At 46.2% G+C, this 18835-nt stretch overlaps 1 protein-coding gene across 2 annotated transcripts in view; it reads right to left on the minus strand.

Annotated features, from left to right (window-relative positions):
• SGPP2 (sphingosine-1-phosphate phosphatase 2) overlaps positions 1-18835 on the minus strand; it is a 33896-nt gene that overhangs the window by 7066 nt on the left and 7995 nt on the right. Inside the window, exons 2-4 of one of the 2 annotated variants that reach the window (XM_071751810.1) lie at positions 14519-14677; positions 3447-3626; positions 1227-1316 (exon numbers count right to left, since the gene is read on the minus strand). In XM_071751810.1, the coding sequence (XP_071607911.1) occupies positions 1227-1316; positions 3447-3626; positions 14519-14677 (429 nt within the window). The remainder of the gene's footprint in view (positions 1-1226; positions 1317-3446; positions 3627-14518; positions 14678-18835) is intronic. The other variant, XM_071751811.1, reaches the window with a different exon arrangement.

Genomic DNA, 18835 nt, shown 5'->3' on the forward strand with positions numbered 1-18835 from the left:
CATTGCTTGCAGTTAGACTAAGGAGCTTCTTTTCTAAAAAAAAAAAAAAAAAAAAAAAAAAAAAAGCCATTTCTTATCATGTCAAAGGCACAAAGATCTTCTTATTCTTTACCCTAAAATCCATCTAAATTTAGAGCAGCCTTTCATTATGAAGGGCCAACAAAAGAAGTATGTGAAGAATTTTTACTGATTGACTTAAGGGCACTAGCCCAGAAAGGGTGTCTTCTGCCCCAGTGTAAGATGTTGTTTTGATCTACTAAGCCTGGAAGAGAATGCCAAGCTATATTTTATAGATAACCTTAATCTCATAAGGGCTCCCTTTCTTACATTAATCAAGCCTCCTTATTATAACAAACATAATTATTACTTAGTTTAAAATGCAATTATTTATGTATATACAACCAACAAACAACGTGTATCAAATTCCAGTGTGGGAGAAGCTGGGAGCTCTTCCCCATCCTTGGGCAGCTGGACCGTCCCTCAAACCACTGAATGTAACAAATCAATAATGTTTACTCTCTCCAGTTGAAGTCTCACTGAAATCTGTTCTGGAAGGATGACATCCCTGAACAACTGTGCCCAACAAATCTGTCCTTTAAAGTCACTGTTATTTTATGATTATTTTCAGGTGAAGTATTTGTGCAACCCCAGTCCCTTGAGAATGGACTTCTGCAAGCTGCAAACAAGAAGCTTGGCATAAGAAGTGCCATGTCCCTGGAGGGTAACGTGGGACTTGCTGTCCTCCCCAGCACCTCGCTTGTCACACTTTGCTCTCCTCCACTCTCCACTTGGTGACTCACAGCCCTGCTATTCCTCCTCTGACACTCCCAGCCTGAACCAGCCCAGGCTATTTCTCGCTGACAACAGTGATACTATTGCACAAAAGGCTTAGCCAAGGAGCAGCATCAGTTGCTCAACAGCATTCCTTGCAATTAAAATTTCAAAACAGGGCCACAATTGAGAGGCTGCCTCGCCGCCCTCCCCCTGCTCCTCAACCCACGTGCACCGTGCTTCCCTAATGGGATAAATATAAATAATTCCACTGCAGACTCAAATAGCAATAGCCTGAGGGTTTCCTCACATCTGCCTTTGAACCTACAGCCTGAAACTTAGTGCCATGATTCCTGTGTTCCTGCAGTGGCCGGGCCAAGGCAGGGGGTACCTAGCATAGGATGGGAAGGGCTGGAGGGGAGGTGGAGGCACAGAGGGGTGCAGGGCATCCTTACCAGGACTGTGTGCATCCCTGTGTAGAGCCTGCTGAGACACACCAGCACTGAAAACACAAATGCTGCTGCCAGGCCCAGTTCAAATGGATACTGTAGAAAGGGAAAAGAAAAACAAAATATAAATAAATCAAACCCCAAATATTACACGATTATCTGCTTTAACATCAGTGCGGATCTGACATAAAACCCAAGCACCCAGGCTGCCACGAGGATGTCATGTTGGGAAGCAGCTCCTGAGCTCTCCTTTCCCAAGGAGATCCATGGGACCTGAGACCTCACATTGGTCAATGTGCAGCCAGAAGGTCACTGCACTCTCTGTGGCTCCAGCTTCTGCAAAGCTCTGTCCCCAACATGGAGAAATCTGGGCAATAAATGGCATTTACAGAATTCTTCCCCCAACAACATCCCCCTGCAAATCCATGTTAGTGCCAAGGCCCTTAGGAAAAAAGGCAGAGGGAATGCCAGAGCCTCAGAGCTGCACCAGAATCCTGATCCCTAGTCCTGGAGCAGTGGGTGACAGGAGAAATCCATGTCTGGGCTGAAACAGAGTCCAGCTCTCAGAGCAGTCAGAACTACTCTTCCCTCTGACACTTGAGGTTTAATCACCTTCTTAGGAAGCTGTCTCTGCTTAATTCCCCGAGTTGCCTATGAATGTGGAAACAAATGTTGAAATCAATCAACATTTAAAAAGGAAAAAAAACCAAAACACACATGGTAAAGGATAAGCTTAACATATTAGCCCTTAATCCACTCATTCAGATCCTGAAGCAGAGTGGCCTGGTAGATTTCTTTTCTAAAAAAAAAAACAAAACAAAAAACAACACAAAAACCAACCAAAAATATAAATAAACAAATTAATTCACCTGATTTGACACAAAGCCTCCATCTACTACTAGAGACTGACAACAAACCAGGGTGGCCATAGGTCAGTGCAAGAATGCTGCTGTGGAAATTTTAAGCATAACAACTCACTCCTGACCCTTTCCCCCTGGCATTCCCAAGCCCCTGAAACAGAGAGCTCAGACTCGGCTGCAGATGTCACTCCCAGTTCATAAAAAGCTGGTTTTTCCTCACTTCTCTAAGCCTTCTGAGGCTTTATGCCCACTTTATCCCCTCCTCAGCAGGCAGCCTGGGAGCTGCTCCAGGCCAGTAATTGATGACTGGGGCAGCTTTAGAAAATAGCAGCATAATGTACTGGGAGATTTCTCCTTCTTAATAGAGGCAATTAAATAATTTAATTATTTCACAGCAGCTTTATAGTTTCATAGCAGTTTCCAAGAAGCAGGACACAACCTGTGGGGAGCTGCGTGTCCCACTGGCAGCCTGGTGACTGGGGAAGGGGATAAAGTGCTGCTGGCCAGGTCATTGGGGCAGATCTGACACCTGGCATGGATCTGGCCTTGCAGGGCTGACAAATATCCCACATTACAGCTCCTCTTTCCCCTCCCCATCACACTGCCAAGCTGCTCCAGCAGGTTCCACACAATTCCTCTGGGGCAGGAGGCTGGCAGCACATCCCAGCACCATGGGCAGGAGCAAAGCCCACTGCTTCATGGCTGGAAGTGAAATTCAGAGAGCTCTGTTTCAAAGGGGTGGCTGCTTTGGTCCCTGCACACAGGCTGGCACCATGGGGAGGACACCCAGGGACAGCAAGACACCCCCAAGCAGTAATACAAATCCTCCTGGTTACATTATCTGAGATAATGAGAGAGCTGAGTAACATGTTTAAAAATGATGCAGCCAAATGATGTTGTTGTTAAAGTACAGGGAGCATCTGTCTGGATTTAGAAAATGAAACTAAAAAAAAAAAAAAAAAAAAAAAAAAAATCAGCATAGAGAAGTGAGTTTCCAGGAAATAAACCTTTTAGAAAGATGAAAGGCTGAGGATTAGGGAAAATATAATATATATAAAAATACCAGCACTGCCTCAGCAGCCTACAGCTCCAGTGCACTGAACCACCAGGGCAGCACTGCCTGCATGTGACTCCAGAAAGGGATTGTGCTGAAGAATGGAGATTTCTGCTAAATTTCTTCTTGTATCTGTTTTCAGCCATCCATGGGTAACAACAGGGAAAAATATGCATTCCAGCTCCTCTGGAATCGACAACAGCTCTGGATTTGTTAGTTTTCTGGAGCTTGCTAGAAGCAGACATGGGTTTCTTGGCTTTATTTTCCTGTGGTTTTTGGTGGGGTTTTTTGGTGTTTTTTTTCCACCCTTACCTTGTACTGGTTTGCAGTTGCAATGAGGAAGGAGAAAGAGATGGCAGTGGCTGCCATGGCGTGGGTGGAAGGCATCCCATACTCTGCATCTGTCCTCATCTCCAGCTTGACCACAGGTGGTGAAAGGGGCCGAGGCCACTTGAGGATGTCCTTGGAGACCTGGCCTATGTACATCACAATCTGGGGAGAGGAAAAGCCACAGGGCTCCCAGTCAGCATGGGCAACCCCCACTCAGCCCACCCAAGAACCAGCTCTTTTTCTACACTTTTCCCTGCAAAATACATCACCCCAAGCACAGGATTTATCCCTTGAATTATTAAAAGGCTTCCCATTATCCTGGTCAGTGAACGAACTGATGGTTTTACCACACCATGTTTTAACCTGACCAGAAGTGGGACCGAGAGAAGGGTTTACTGGTGAGATGCAGCAATACAGGATGGAGTGAGAGGGACAGCTGGCTACCACCACACCCAAGAGAAGTTCAGATTTCCTCCCTACCCCTTGCAACCGCTCTCCTGCAAAGCAAAAAGAGGTATCAGAGTAATCTTTCTGCCACCACCTGTCCCATCTGCATCCCTTCCTCAGCTCTGGGAGCAGCTCCTGGAGGGCAGCACCAGCTCCTCTGTTCCCAGCGGGTGCCACCTCACTGGATGCTGCAGGGTCCCTGCTGGGTGACCCCACTAGCAATATGGCTATCAGATCACAACCCTGGCATCCCTGGGAAGGCAGCAGAGGGAAAACCGGACAGGTGACATGGAGTACCAGCTCTCCTGCCCAACTCCCCAACAACAAAGGGCTTTTGGGGACAGCTGGGGACACCAGAGGCTCAAGCAAGGACTCCCTAAGTCAGCTACCTGAGCGTGCAATGCAATGATTTTGAGGAGAAAATGTTGTATTCCCAAGTCACTGCCAGCAGTAGGAATGGGAAGCAGAGGCAAGAGGCAAAGCTGGGCAGCATTTCTGAGAGGTGCAGCCCATACAGCAGCAAACAGGACACCCACCAACTGCGCTGACATCCTGGGCTTCTCAGCATCCCATTGCCAAAGGCAATAACTCCTAACATTCACAGTGAGAAGGATGAGAGTAAAAGCCACCCAGGATGACCCTGGATGATTCATATGCTTTCTATGGCCCCTCTCCTTCCTTTGGATTGCATAGCCAGACAGAGGCAAAAAAAGGTGTAGAAACTAATGCAACTCTTTTTTTTTTTTTTTAAAAAAAAAAAACAAAAATCAGGTTAAGTGAAATCTGCCATGAAAATTCAGTTGCTGTGTGAGACTGCTGACTGTTCTGCTTCTCACACTTCCACTAGGAAAGGAAGGGGTCTTAAAATAACATTCTCCCCCCATGCTGGTGTGAGCCATATGCCAGAACAGCTACACAATCATCTGCTGCCACAGTTGCCACCAGCCAAATTACATCCCTCTCTCTCCCACCCAACCATTTTTAAAACGGTTTCACATTAGAAGAAAGACGTCAGAATTCAGGATTCACGAATCAGAGCCAGAAAAAAAAAAAAAAGTCAAAATGTCAAGTTCCTTCATCCCCCTCTCTAGAGCCAAGGGCACAGAATGAGGAGCACTGGGATTACAGCCAGCACCAGAGCCTGCAGAGGTGCTTGCTGGTGCCTCTGCATCCTTTATCCCCCATCCCATCAATCACAGCTCTGCCTTATTATTGGCAGACCTGGCTGCTCCTCCAGCCCCTGAGAACTGGGGCACAGGGCAGCCAGCAAGGACCCTGCCCACACTGCTCACAGGAAACAAGGACTCACTGAAGAAGTGTCTCAAAGGAACCACTGCATGGGGCTGAGTGGTTGATGCCACCACACAGGCATCTCTTTGGAAATTAATTCCATGGTTGAAAGCAAAATTACTCTCTCCAACAGAACATAAAACGTTGAGGCTACCATTTGTGATACCATCTCAGAGGCAAGGTAGGATGAGCCAGTTTATCAACAGTTTTCTATAACAATGACTTCCACTTACAGAAGTATTACCAGCACTAGTAAGTAAGGGTATTACAGAAAGGAAATGAGTCATCCTCAAAATTAAGGCTATGTTAGCACTCCTCTGATGGTGAAAAACATGCTGGAGGTACCATGGGTAAGCACAAATACCGGCATCCTCACAACACCTTCCTTCCAGGTTAAATTCTGGCCCTTAAGTTATTAAAACCACATATTGTATTGACACGTGTAGTAATGAGACTTGAGACAACTTCCATAAAATACCCAGAGGAGTCCAGGACAAGTTCAGACCAAGCACTGCTCTCTACAGCTTCAGCTTATCTGGGTCCTTTGCACATCGTTTTACAAGCAACGTTCTGGATTATTTAACAGAGGGAGCAGCTGGGGGTGCAATAAAACATCTAAAACATCTCCCATCAGCCTGAGTGGCAGCTTCCCTGAGAAGGCAAAAGATGACAAGTGCACCAGCCCAAGAGCCACCCAGCAGCTCCATTTTGCTGCCTTCCCACGTGCTGCTCCTCACCTGTCCCCAACCCAAAGCATCCCCTAGTCCTGCTGGGGACCATACCCTGCCAGAGAGCTCAGCCACAAACAGCTGAAACAAGACAAAGCAGGAGGGCACCAGGGCTGTGGTCACAACTCGAGTGCTGTGCAGGAGCACATGCACAGCATTAGATTTCATTGCAGAGGGTCTGACCTGCACTCTACACTGACTCTCACCTTCTGAGCGTGGGAGGTGTCTGCCTTGGTTAAGTGGAATATTCTCTCCTGAGCCACATTTCATTATTCCTGACCTTATTTCTCTGATATTTTGGATTTCCTTTCTGCCAGTCCCGGGAAAGAAAGCAAGCAGCTTGAAAGTTCTGGGCTGTTACCAGGGGTCAGCACCACAGCCTTCCTGGCTCATGGCACACCCACAAGCCCCAAACACAGGAGCAGTGGTGTGGAGGAATCTCTAGCAACAACCATGGCCATTCACAATGCAGGAAAACATTGGTTTTCCTTCTAGATCGAGCTGTGCACAAGGAAAAGCTGCTCAGGTATCATTGCCATGGTGGAGACCCTCAGGAAATTATGGCAGCTCCCTAATACCTCCAGTGTACTCAGCAGTGAGATGGCAGCCCCAGCTGGAGATGTGGGAAATAAACCACTGCCTCCCAGGCACTGCTTCCAAAGGCACACAGGCATGGGAAGTGGCCACAGGGACGTCCCCATGGCTTCCACCTGCCCCTGCCCAGCTCCCTTACCCCCTGATGCTGCTCAGCCTCCCCAGAACACCAGCTGGGCACTGTATTGATGCAACTGAGCCCCTGGGCTGCACTGGCAGGCAGAGAAGAGCCCAGGATTTTGCCTCCCCAGGGCTCCTCCTGCTCTGCAATGCAAGGGAATAAAGCACCCGGATTCCATGCTGCTCCCTGGTGAGAAAGGGAGGAGCTGGGCTGACTGAGCCACGCTTGAAATCCAGGCTACAGCTCCCCACACCAGTTCAGTCTTGATCCAGACACTGCCAGGCTCCTGCAGGCTCTGTGTAGGAAGGTGCTGCCTCCCTCCCAGGGCTTCTGCATTTATTGCTGCCCAGGCTGGATACGTGGGCACAGGCAGCAGCCCTGGCACACAAGTGCTTTTTTTTTTTTTTTTTTAACCCCTTAAATCAGCCTGCTCTTCTCTCATGTTCACTTATGCTCTCCTAGTGCCATGAAAGATCTTTGGAATTAAATCCTTATGACAAATTCAAGAAACATTAAAAAAAAAAAAAAATTAAAAAACAAACAATAAACTTGGGTAAAGGCTGCTTACTTGCCACCCTCTCAGAGAGTTTTTTTCTGTACTGCTGCAGAGAACTTAAAAACAAGACTTGCCTCAGACTTTGGTGCCTACCAGTACAGCTGGGGTGGGCTGGGCTGTGGGAAGGGAACAGCAATCCTTTACAGCCCAGGCATCTGGGGAAGGAAAGGCAAAGCCCTATGGCCACTTTGGGCCAGCAGCATCACATTTTACTACTTAATTACACAGTTTTAAGTTGCTATAGCAGCACAACAGTCTTTTTCCTCTGACTTTGCTCTGAGTCATCTACATAGACCATCCAGGACATCCTCACCTGGGGCTTTGGACCAGCGTAAACAAGATGACTCTGTTTTAGTAGATCCTGCTTTCATGAAGAATGGCAAATCCAACTCAGGGCACTGGCATCCACATCACTCCAGATGCCAATGCATTTGCCACAACATCTGCTGGAATGCCTCTGGATTTCCCTTCCCTGGGGGCATTAGAGCCCAAGGTAAGAGATGTGTCCCCTTGACATTCACATTTGCTGGTATTGCTTCAGTAATTTAAGCAGCAGTGTTGCTCACCTATGGCTGTTGCTTGGTGTCTTCCATGGTTTTTCCTCACTACTCCTGCAGTGGCTACAGGCAGAACTCTGGCTGTAGGAAACAGAGCTACAGGTAGCTGTACTACCACAGGATAGACAGGTATGAAGGCACATAGGCACATGCAGCCAAGCCAGAACTGTGAGCAGAAGTGCCTCACCAGTGCCTCAAGGAGCTATTTTCCCTTGGGAATGTTCCCATGGCAGGTTTCAGGGAACAGAACAGTGCTGCTGGTGTGCTGTGTGTGGCACCTCCTCAGCATCCCACCTCTGCCACTACCTCCACATGGGGATGGACACACACAGGAATGTCCCACAGGTACTCCGAGGTCAGGAGGAGCAATTATTTCTGTACTCTCTACTATTTCAGAGTATTTCTGTAATAAAGGTGAACGAGAACATACTTATTTTCATCCTACCAACAGTCCTGGCTCACTGGGGACATCCCAGATGATTGGAAGTTGGCGAATGTCACGCCAATCCACAAAAAGGGCCGGAAGGAGGACCCGGGAAACTACAGGCCCGTCAGCCTGACCTCAGTGCCTGGCAGGGTTATGGAGCAGATCATCCTCGGTGCAATCACACAGCACCTGCAGGATGGGCCAGGGATCAGACCCAGCCAGCACGGGTTTAGGAAGGGCAGGTCCTGCCTGACCAACCTGATCTCCTTTTATGATCAGGTGACCCGTCTGATGGATGAGGGGAAGGCGGTGGATGTGGTCTACCTGGACTTCAGCAAAGCCTTTGACACCGTCCCCCACAGCATTCTCCTGAAAAAGCTGTCAGCCCACAGCTTGGACAGGAGCACCCTGTGCTGGGTTAGGAACTGGCTGGAGGGCCGGGCCCAGAGGGTGGTGGTGAACGGGGCTGCATCGAGTTGGCGGCCGGTCACCAGTGGTGTCCCCCAAGGATCAGTGTTGGGCCCAGTTCTTTTTAATATCTTTATCGATGACTTGGACGAAGGGATTGAGTCCATCATCAGCAAGTTCGCAGATGACACCAAGCTGGGGGGAAGTGTAGACCAACTTGAAGGCAGGAGGGCTCTGCAGAGGGACCTGGACAGACTGGAGAGCTGGGCCGATTCCAACGGGATGAGGTTCAACAAGGCCAAGTGCCGGGTCCTGCACTTTGGCCACAACAACCCCATGCAGCGCTACAGGCTGGGGACAGAGTGGCTGGAGAGCAGCCAGGCAGAAAGGGACCTGGGAGTCTGCATTAACAAGAAACTGAACATGAGCCAGCAGTGTGCCCAGGTGGCCAAGAAGGCCAATGCCATCCTGGCCTGTATCAGAAACAGCGTCACCAGCAGGTCCAGGGAGGTGATTCTTCCCCTGTACTCAGCGCTGGTGAGGCCACACCTCGAGTACTGTGTCCAGTTCTGGGCCCCTCAGTTTAAGAAGGATGTAGAGGCCCTGGAACAAGTCCAAAGGAGGGCAACCAGGCTGGTGAAGGGACTCGAGCACAGGCCCTATGGGGAGAGGCTGAGAGAGCTGGGGCTGTTCAGCCTGAAGAAGAGGAGGCTCAGGGGAGACCTCATTGCTGTCTACAACTACCTGAAAGGAGGATGTAGCGAGGTGGGAGCTGGACTCTTTTCACAGATGACCTCCAACAAGACAAGAGGACACAATCTTAAGTTGCGCCAGGGGAGGTTTAGATTAGATATTAGAAAGAATTTCTTCACGGAGAGGGTGATTAGGCTATGGAATGGACTGCCCGGTGAGGTGGTAGATTCTCCGTCCCTGGAGACATTTAAAAAAAGACTGGATGTGGCACTCAGTGCCATGGTCTAGCAACTGCTCCAGTGGGTCAAGGGTTGGACTAGATGATCTCTGAGGTCCCTTCCAACCCGGCTAATTCTATGATTCTATGATTCTATGATTCTATGATCTTCTGATTCTGCAGCTCTCTTGTCTGTGCTATTGATCTATTAAAAGGACAAGAGTAAATTCTAGGGAAGAGAGGGGCTCAAATAGCATTGACTTCTTCCCTGAGGCTCATACTGGAGCAGCCTGACTTTGAAACTGCTGGTTTGGCTCCAAAAAAGAAACTCTGTAACCTGGCTCTGGAAACCCTGGACTGCAATAGTATTTGTCATCTTCCCAGAAAGGAAATTCACATTTAGAAAATGATGTTGCTTTTGTTATTATTATGAACACTGTGTGCTGATAGGAGTGACAGATCATACTGGGAATGCTGGGAAGAGGGGGGAAAAACAAAGGACGTACTACTAGCAAACCAGCATTTTCAGGAGATTACTCTGCAAAGACTGTATTTGTAGTTTTCAAGGCTTTGATTCACCACACAGAAATGAAAGCAAGCATCCAGCACTGCTCCCAGCTTCTATCCTCAGCACTCCCCAGGCAAGGCTCAAGCAGACAAAGATTGCAGCAGGGAATAGCTGCCCCTGGGCTCATCCAGCATCACTGGGTCACAGTGACACAGGAGGAGCAAGGTGAGTATATTCTCACTGAGATACTCCTCCTTCTGCCAAGCTGGTGCCAAAAACTAAGGCATTTTCTATGTCTTTAAAAGAAGCTTTTGGACAAAAACTATGAAGTAGTTATAACCCATACAGTAGTTATATAACCCATCTTATGATGGGTTTAGATCATAGAAGCTTGGGCTCACCCTCCCTTGGTAGCAGGAAGAAGGGCTGTCACATTGATCTGGTTTACCATTTAACACCTGAAACTGGAAAACTCGCACCTTGTGATTCTAGTGAAACAAAGGGTTTCTAATTTAAACTTCACCTTTAATGATTCTCAGCTAGATGGCTACAAGTTAGCAGTCTGGAGCTGACACCAGACACACAGGGGTTACCTTAATTCAGCATCTCAGTTCTGAAAGCTTCACAGGCACCTCCTCAAGGGTAGAGCACAGGTACCAACATCTACACAATTCTCACTCACTAAAGACTATTTTGCACATGGCTTTTTTTTTTTTTTTTCTGGATCATTCTTTTTTCCTATTCTGGTATTTTCTACTTACTTACATGCCTGAATATAGTCTTACATGTTCTTATGCAGTCTAACATATGGGCTTTAAAGAGTTCAACTTCAGCTGTTCCAAACTTTTTTTTTGCTGAAATGTTGCAAAAGCATAAAAATGTTTTGACAAAATGTTGCAGAAGCACAAAAACTAACAAACATGAGGATCATTAAGCCCAGAGTTTGATAGGAAGTAAAGTTCTACAGCAGCATCCAGGGATTCAATCACCCTACCCCCTCACCCCTGTTAACCTGTGGGCATTGGGACTGCAGGCAAATTCCTGCTGGTAATTAAATTTCTGGTTAACCCAAGGGCCAGATCTCATTGTTCCCGAGTCACTGACTGCCAACAGCCTTTGGAAAACTGATCCTTTGAAAAGCAAGATGGGAAGCTAAAATGCCATGAATTGAGACTTGCTTGGATATCTGCACCCAACATTGCTTGAGGATCCCAAGGGGCACCACAGCCACCTAAACTCTGCCTTTGGAGCTGCCACCTTCCCAAGCCAGCATCTTATTACTCTTACACACCAGCAGCTTCCACACCTGCCCCACCAGAAGCCACACTGGCCAGCTGCTATTTATAATACAGAAATTGAAAGTTTTATATGCTTAAAAAAAAAAGGTGTGGGTACATTTTTCATCCATACATCTGGAAAAAAAAAAAAATAACAAGAGAAAGAAAAAATTCCAAGCATGCTGAATGGCAAGCAGAAACTGTAACTGTTTTTTTCTAGGCCTCTACCTTACCACTGAAATTTTACACCAAAATAAAGCTTTGAACCCTATGAAGGCATGCAGAGATCAAAAAACAAAACTGACCTTTCTCTTCTCGGGTGGAGATGTGCAGGAAATTTAAAGTACATTTGGGAGCAACTTCATGTGAAGTTATTTTTCATCCTTGTGCTTCCTGATTGAAGCAGCAAGAGATGCAGGCATCAAAGCCTCACCTGTGCAGATTCAAGAGCCTTTACTTCAAAAAGCTGAAGAAGGGAAGCAAAGACACCAGAGTACCTTCAGCACTGCCCCAGTACCTTGCTCAGAGGTTTCAGGCAGTTACTCCCCTCATCTTCCTTCAAGGGGGTGGCAAAGCCTACACATACACTGTGAATCCTCAGAGGAAAGGGACCATGGAAACACAACACAGTGTTTAGAGCTCTCCAAGCACCAGGACATGGCCTCAGCCAGTGTTCCCCAGAGCCATTCGACTGGACAGAAGACCACAAGCAGCTGGTTCTGTGGACCCAGGGCTGGAGAAGGCATCCCAGTACACCAAGCCCACTCTGCTGCTGAAATAAGTTCTCTTCATAGTTTTTCTTACTGCCTTTTGCCCCTCTAAAGCTATTTCACAACCTTTGGCTTCAACTTAGCTTATTAACAGCCGCCTTATGCGTGTTTCTGCTTGTGACTGTACTTTTATTTTAGGAAGCTCCTTCCTTTCCCTTGTGTTTACTGCCAGCCCCATTCTCTCTCTGACTTCATTTTATCAGGGACTTGGATCTAAGTTTTCAGTCTGTGCTCAGAAAATAGCCTGTTCCCTTAATCATCCTTGGCCCTACTCCAGCTTGACTTTATCTTTCTCAAATGTGGGTGACTGGCTCCACATAAACTGCTCCTGATAAGATGGCAGGAAGCCCTTGTAAACAGCACTAATACAGCTTCCATTTTTAAGGGAAGAAGCTGCCCTGATTCATCCTGGAACACTGGCTGTCATTTCCAACCTGCAGCAGAATTCACAGGTCCAAGTCTCTGACAGCACAAAGCAAAGCTCCCTGGTCACTACCACCTGGGGTTCTCCCCCCTCCCAGGGTAAGCCCATCTCTCTCTCTCATGGTGCTCCCACCCCTCCCTCCAGCAGGGCCAGCCCTGCCACCCTGTGTCACCAGTACATCCCCAGCATGCTGGGGCTCTGCACCAGCCTCACAGCAAGGTCATTGCTGGTCCTCCCTCTCCCTGGTGACCATCTTCACTGACAGCCTCTCCTCATCCCAAACAGTGTCACAGGGGAACTGCTACTGCCTTCTCCTTCAGGCATCTCCATTCTCCACCAGGCTCTCCACAAGCCTCTCCTCATCCCAAACAGTGTCACAAGGGACCTGCTACTGCCTTCTCCTTCGGGCTCTCCATTCCACATCAGCTCCTTCCTCCTGCAGACCCTGCCCAGTGCTGCATTTCTGCCTTCCTGCTCTTCCAGCCTTCTGCTTGCAGATGTTCTCAGGGATTCTCAGACTACCTGGCTTTTCACTTGTACCTATCAGAGCTGTTCTCAGACAGATGGACATCACTTCCAGCTGCCTCCTGTTTACAGCCTGCTCCCTGGCAGAGCCACCCCCCCTGGGGCATGTCCTGGCATCCACACGCAGCCTGCACAGACATTTTTTGGCTGTTTCACAATTACATATCATTAAAATGTTTTTAAAACTACAGATTGTCACCAGTCCACCTATCTCAAACAGCTTCTCCCTTCCCACATAAAATACAACTTGATAATTCCCTCAGTGACTGGAAGAATAATATTAATAATCACAGTACCACATGCTTACACCAGCCTGGGTCTGGGCAGTGGTCTGATGGCCTCTGGGCCAGGCAAAGGCAGGTCTGCAGAAAGGCAGGAGAGGAGCTCTGAGGAGTCATTTTTGAGCAATATGCAAAACCACAAGGCAGTGACTACCAATTATCATCTGCTGTGGCACATTTCCAGAAGCAGTAGGTGTACTCCTGGCCAAACCCCAGCTCTAATTATACAGTGTCCACCTACGTCTGAACTTCATCTGTGAGGTATTTTTCATGTTCTCTGTAAAATATAGAGACCAGGGTTCCTGGCACAGAACAATCAATGCCTTCGGTCCAAGACCAGCTGTATTTGAAGGGTATAACCCGATTCAAATTGGTTTTATTGTTTCTCATCTCATTATTTGGACAAAAGACAGAATATTATTAACCAGAATCAACTACATCGAGGAGAAGCTTCACTGTAAAGAACCAAAGCTACCTGTCACATCCAAGTTTTTACCAAGCTTCAATTTCTTCAATCAATGTAGATTGACAACTAAACCTCCAGGGTCTGTCATCTGCCAGAGATGCTTCCTACCTCCTTTCTTTGTTCTAAAATGGGCTTATTTGGGCAGCAAAGACCTGATCGATGCCAGGATGAGCAATGTCAGTGACTAAACAACCTAAATTAAAGTGCCTGGTTATCTACTGTTTTTCTGCAGGAAATAAGTTCTTTCTTTTGTGAATGCTGAAGTGATGCTGAAACCTGTTAATTTGAGAATGCAGTGGCGTTAACAAAAAAATCAATGCTTTTAGGTCTTGGCTTTCAAGAGAGAATCTGATTTTTTTTCATCCTCAAGTGACTGCAGAAGCTCCCTGTTTATTCCATTGCCACCTGCACATGCCCTCCCTGTAAGATTTATTCTGATTTCAGCTGAGGCAGAACTAGATGAAAAGGTTATGCAGAAGAAATTGGGGTGAAAGAAATGTTTCCTCAAGTTATGAAAAATTACACCTGAACTACCACGACACATTTGGAAAGAGGTGTTTTCCCAGCTGTTCTATGCAAGCCCTATCAAATGCAGCTCAGTCAGTTATTGGGCTGAAAATAATAAGTCAGTGCAAGATGTAACAGAGATGAAGAGACACCCTGCATCAGCTACTTTGTTTGTTTGAAGGGTTATCTTCCTCTTAAATATTCATTTGCTAGTTACAAAATTAACTCCACTTTTAAATAATTCATGGAAATACTTACAGACCAAATAATTATCATCCTTCTAGACACAGAGTGATCTATGTTCCAGTAGGTAAATGGAAGGAAAGTGATATAGAATATCTCTTCACCCAAAGCAGCTGAAAACTTGAACAAGTAGTAGTAGAAGTAGTTCTTCACAATATACTTCTGTGCACAGCCCTGGAAATGAGAGAATTTTAGAAAGTTTTAGCAAGTTAACAAATTATAGCAAACATTTAAGATACTTGAAGTGCTACAGAGTTCCTAGTCCCGAAACATCAACATTTCAGTCCTTAAAATTTGTTGGAACAAGTGTTAAGAAATGAAGGTCAGTTTTTATACTAAAACAAAAAGTCTTGTGAGAACTCAGCTACAACTCCTGCAGAGCAGAAATCCACTGATTAAGGGTAGCAGTCACAGTGACAAAGATGTTCAAGAGTCATCATCCTCTCTGCCAGGAAAGTGAAGTACATTTCACCCAAGGTTACCAACGTGTTCATTTTTAAGTTTCTACAGATGTAGATAAAGAGAGTCACCATTGCTTTCATTGGAAATCTCCTACCACCCTCAAAAAAAAAAACCAAAAACCAAAAAAAACCACCAAAGACCCCGAAACAACCACAAACCAAACAAGAAACCCCAACCAACCAAAAAACCCACAAAAACAAAAAAACAACACAAAGCATGGAAGATGGCTGTGTAAATGAGATGAAAAATTCTTAAAGATGAGAGCTGAGAAGGAACCACAGAGGTTTCATCATAGACACAATAAATTGATATATAACTTTGGCATAAGCTCCTACAGCTCTTCAAAGAGGAAAACTGTTATGCTTGTGCTTGACTCTGTACATCATCTACCAGAAATTCTTATCCTATGTTCTAGTGAGAAAATGTGACAACTGTGGCACAGGTTAAAAGCCATTAGAAGCTTCAGCCCCTTTAATCTGCTTTCATCATGGAGATGAGGCAAATCACATGAAGGCAACAAAAGCAAGATAAAATAAAATTGAAGCAGGTCAACTTTCACAGCTAAAAAACCCCAACAACTTCATAAACAGCAAAGATGAGTTAATGCTTTGGAAACACTGGGGCCACAGGAGTGTTTCCCCCATGTATTAGTAATAGGGCCCACAGATGCATTACTGGCAACCCTCTAAGGTAAGAGGGCTAAGGCTGGCTGAATGACAGAGCAATCAGCCTAAAGTGTTTCAGGTCTCATCTGCCACTTAGAAAACACCACCAGTGCAATTAGAAGCTCCAAGGCTTCTGTCTGAGACCCTGAGACTGTATTTGGTCACACTTACATGGCCTCAAAGAAAGCTCTCTGCTGACATCACTAATTCCTCAATTAAGTACTAATTTCCAGTGTATTAGGAATTATGTGCTTCTGTGCTTTAGATCAAAAATGACCAGACATATCCCTAAGGTACCTCTTTTATACTTGAAACCTCATGGGATGAGAAATAAAACTCAAATTCCAGTCATCTACACTGGGGAGAAAATTTAGCTGAGGACAGCCCACTGCATGAAACAGGGGACAAAGAGATCATACCAGTGACATGCTGGTTAGGTGCCACACAATCACTGATTTTAGGTGGTGTGTAATAATAAAAAGCTATTTTTCCAGTCCTTGTGATCTTAAAGCACTGTAAGGACAGGAAGCCCATGCCATGCAGCTTCGTGTCCTGGCCCATAAGAGGTCCTCGTGGTACCCAGCACCTAGCTCTCCTTTACTCTTTAGATCCAAGATTTCTACAAAAGCAAAGGATTCTGTGCTCTGTGAAATGCCCTCCCTTTTTATTCTCATTCTAACCCAGTTCAGGAAAAAAACCTTACAATTATTTGTATTTAGTATCTCTGATTTTAAATAACTCTGATGTTTACAATTGTTTATATTTAATGGACTGAGGTGACCTTAGGCCTTCCACAACTTCTGGAGTACTTTTAGTGAGTCAGTTTCTCCATCCATGTCCATTTGGTGGGGATCAGAGAGCTTTTAGTGGGCAATAGTTAAGGCTGTAGAGAAAGTCTGAATCTTAAGAACATTTCAGAGGCAAGGTGTAATAAGCCATGATATTCACAGACACAGAACAAAGGTAATTTCCCACAAAGGACCCTTCTCATCAACTATGAAATATGTTTTGAAAAAAAAACTTCACTGCTCAAACCACAAGCAGCTCACAAGAACGTGACTCTTCATAAATTAATTACTGTCCTGAACTATTGGCACAGAAAATGGTTATTGTAGGTGACTCAAACTTTGCAGGCTGCTGACTGCCCAAGGGTGGGGGTCACCCTTACCAGGTGCTGCCCCACGCATGCTCAGGGCTTGAGTGCAGCCCCTGCATTGCCACAGCACCCACCCACCTTGTCCCCAAGGGCAGAAGCATCCCTAAAGCATCCCCATGGAGTAGCAAGGACAGAGCAGCAAAGCAGAGCAAACCCCTCCCCTGGTGAGGGTCAATGACAGAGTAAAGCAGGAATCCACCATTTCACAAAGTCTATAGGCATGAGGAAGATTTAGCCTTTACAGCTGAAGGAACAGCAGCTGAGCCACTAATGTAATGGATTTAAAATATACTTTTTAGGCAGAGGCATACCCCCATGACAAAAACAAACCCAAAAAAGCTGTGTAAATCTCTCTTCAGTCTCTGCAGCATCTCTCTTGTCAGAGAGCTACACAGGCACTGGCTTCCCCTGCCCTGTCCCTAGAGGCAAGCTTTGCAGCATCAGTCTGACCCAGAGATACCATTAACTGACATTTAGTTCTCAGCTCAGAATTACTTTGAATCTTCCAGGAGACATCCATGTTTAATTAAAATTCTTAAGTCCCTTGCTTCCCTTACAACAGAACTGCCTTGCAGAAAATCAGGAATCTCCTCCCGAAGCCCCTACTTTATGCATTGCAATACTTCTCACTTAGAGATTTTTTTTTTTTAATGCTGAAAGAGAGCACAAAATATAGAGAAACCACCAAAGACCAGGAATAAAAAAAAAGGCAAAAATTCCCATCTAGATACTGCTATACACGGGGACAATATAAATCAGACACTTCAGTCCTGCAGGGCAGTGCCACATGGAGCATTACCAGTGGGAAAGAAACCTTTTGCACTGCAGTACTCTATATAAGCAGCCAGTTTTACATCATCTTGTATGTTTAATAACTGTACCTAGGTAATAAAAGGACCTATCAAGTCACAACAAAAATATTAGGTATCAGTGAGCAGACACCGGAAAGTAAGAAAAAGCAAAACCCATTATATCAAAGGCTTTAGCTCTTCCATCCGTTTGCACAGCTAAATGTAAAACAATATCAGAGCTTTCTAAAGACTCAACAGGCAGCTGAGAGCAGCCAGTAACATCTCCAGCACATTCAGCTCCCTTGGGAGCACCAAGGCTGGAAACTCAGCACTCCAAGCCAAAAGAGCAGGGGAGGCAGGAAAAAGGGGTTGTGCTCCAGTGGGAGATCCTGGCATGGCTGTGAGGTCCTTGCAGGGAGGGGCTGGAGGCACTGAACCAGTGGCAAGGAGATTGAGGAGATGGCAAAGGAGTGACGAAGACATAAAGAAGAAATAGCAGAGATGTCAGAAAGCAGAGGGGAGGGTGGTGGTAGCAGCACACAGAGAGCACTGAATGCATATGAGGAGCCTCAAGGCATGAAAAACTCTCCAAACCAAACTCATGTATGTGCAGCTTCCTGCTCTGTTCAAGCACTTGTCATGAAGTAAATCTTTTTTTATTCTCTCCAGAATATGATGCAGCCAGTACCAAGAGTTGTCCAGGTCTACACGGTGTCCTTGTTTTTGGAGAGACACCTGACTAAAGACCTGACAAGACCTGACTAAAACCCAAGACATGTGGGGATGGAGGTAAAAGAGAAATCATCAGGAAACCCACTCTAAACACTACAAAACTCTGCTATTATCAGGAAGGGCTTGTTGTCCAGTCCACAAAGAGGCAACACCCAGCTCACAGCTGTTGGGGAGGTGCTTGCAGGGGATGCACTCATGGCATAACAAGGAGGGATGTGGCCTTGAATCACCATTTGGTGCAGAAGCAGGACAGTCTCTGCATGAGAGGTTACAGAGTGTGAGCTCCAAGCTTTCAGTACTCTCAGGCAAAGAACAAGCAAAAAGCTAAAAACCAAGCAAGACTTCCGGGGCCATTTCTGTAGTTTCTAAATCCATCCTAAGCCCCAGAAATGGCTGCTCACACAAAGCTCTCACTCCAGCAGAGCAATGCCACACAGCCAGCAGCACTGGGGATGGCTGGAAGACACTGGGCTGAAATGGGCCAGGTTTTGCTGGACCAAAGGTTGAGACCAGTCAAGTGGGAAAA

Source organism: Heliangelus exortis, chromosome 9 (genome assembly GCF_036169615.1).
Source record: "Heliangelus exortis chromosome 9, bHelExo1.hap1, whole genome shotgun sequence".
NCBI lineage: Eukaryota > Metazoa > Chordata > Aves > Apodiformes > Trochilidae > Heliangelus > Heliangelus exortis.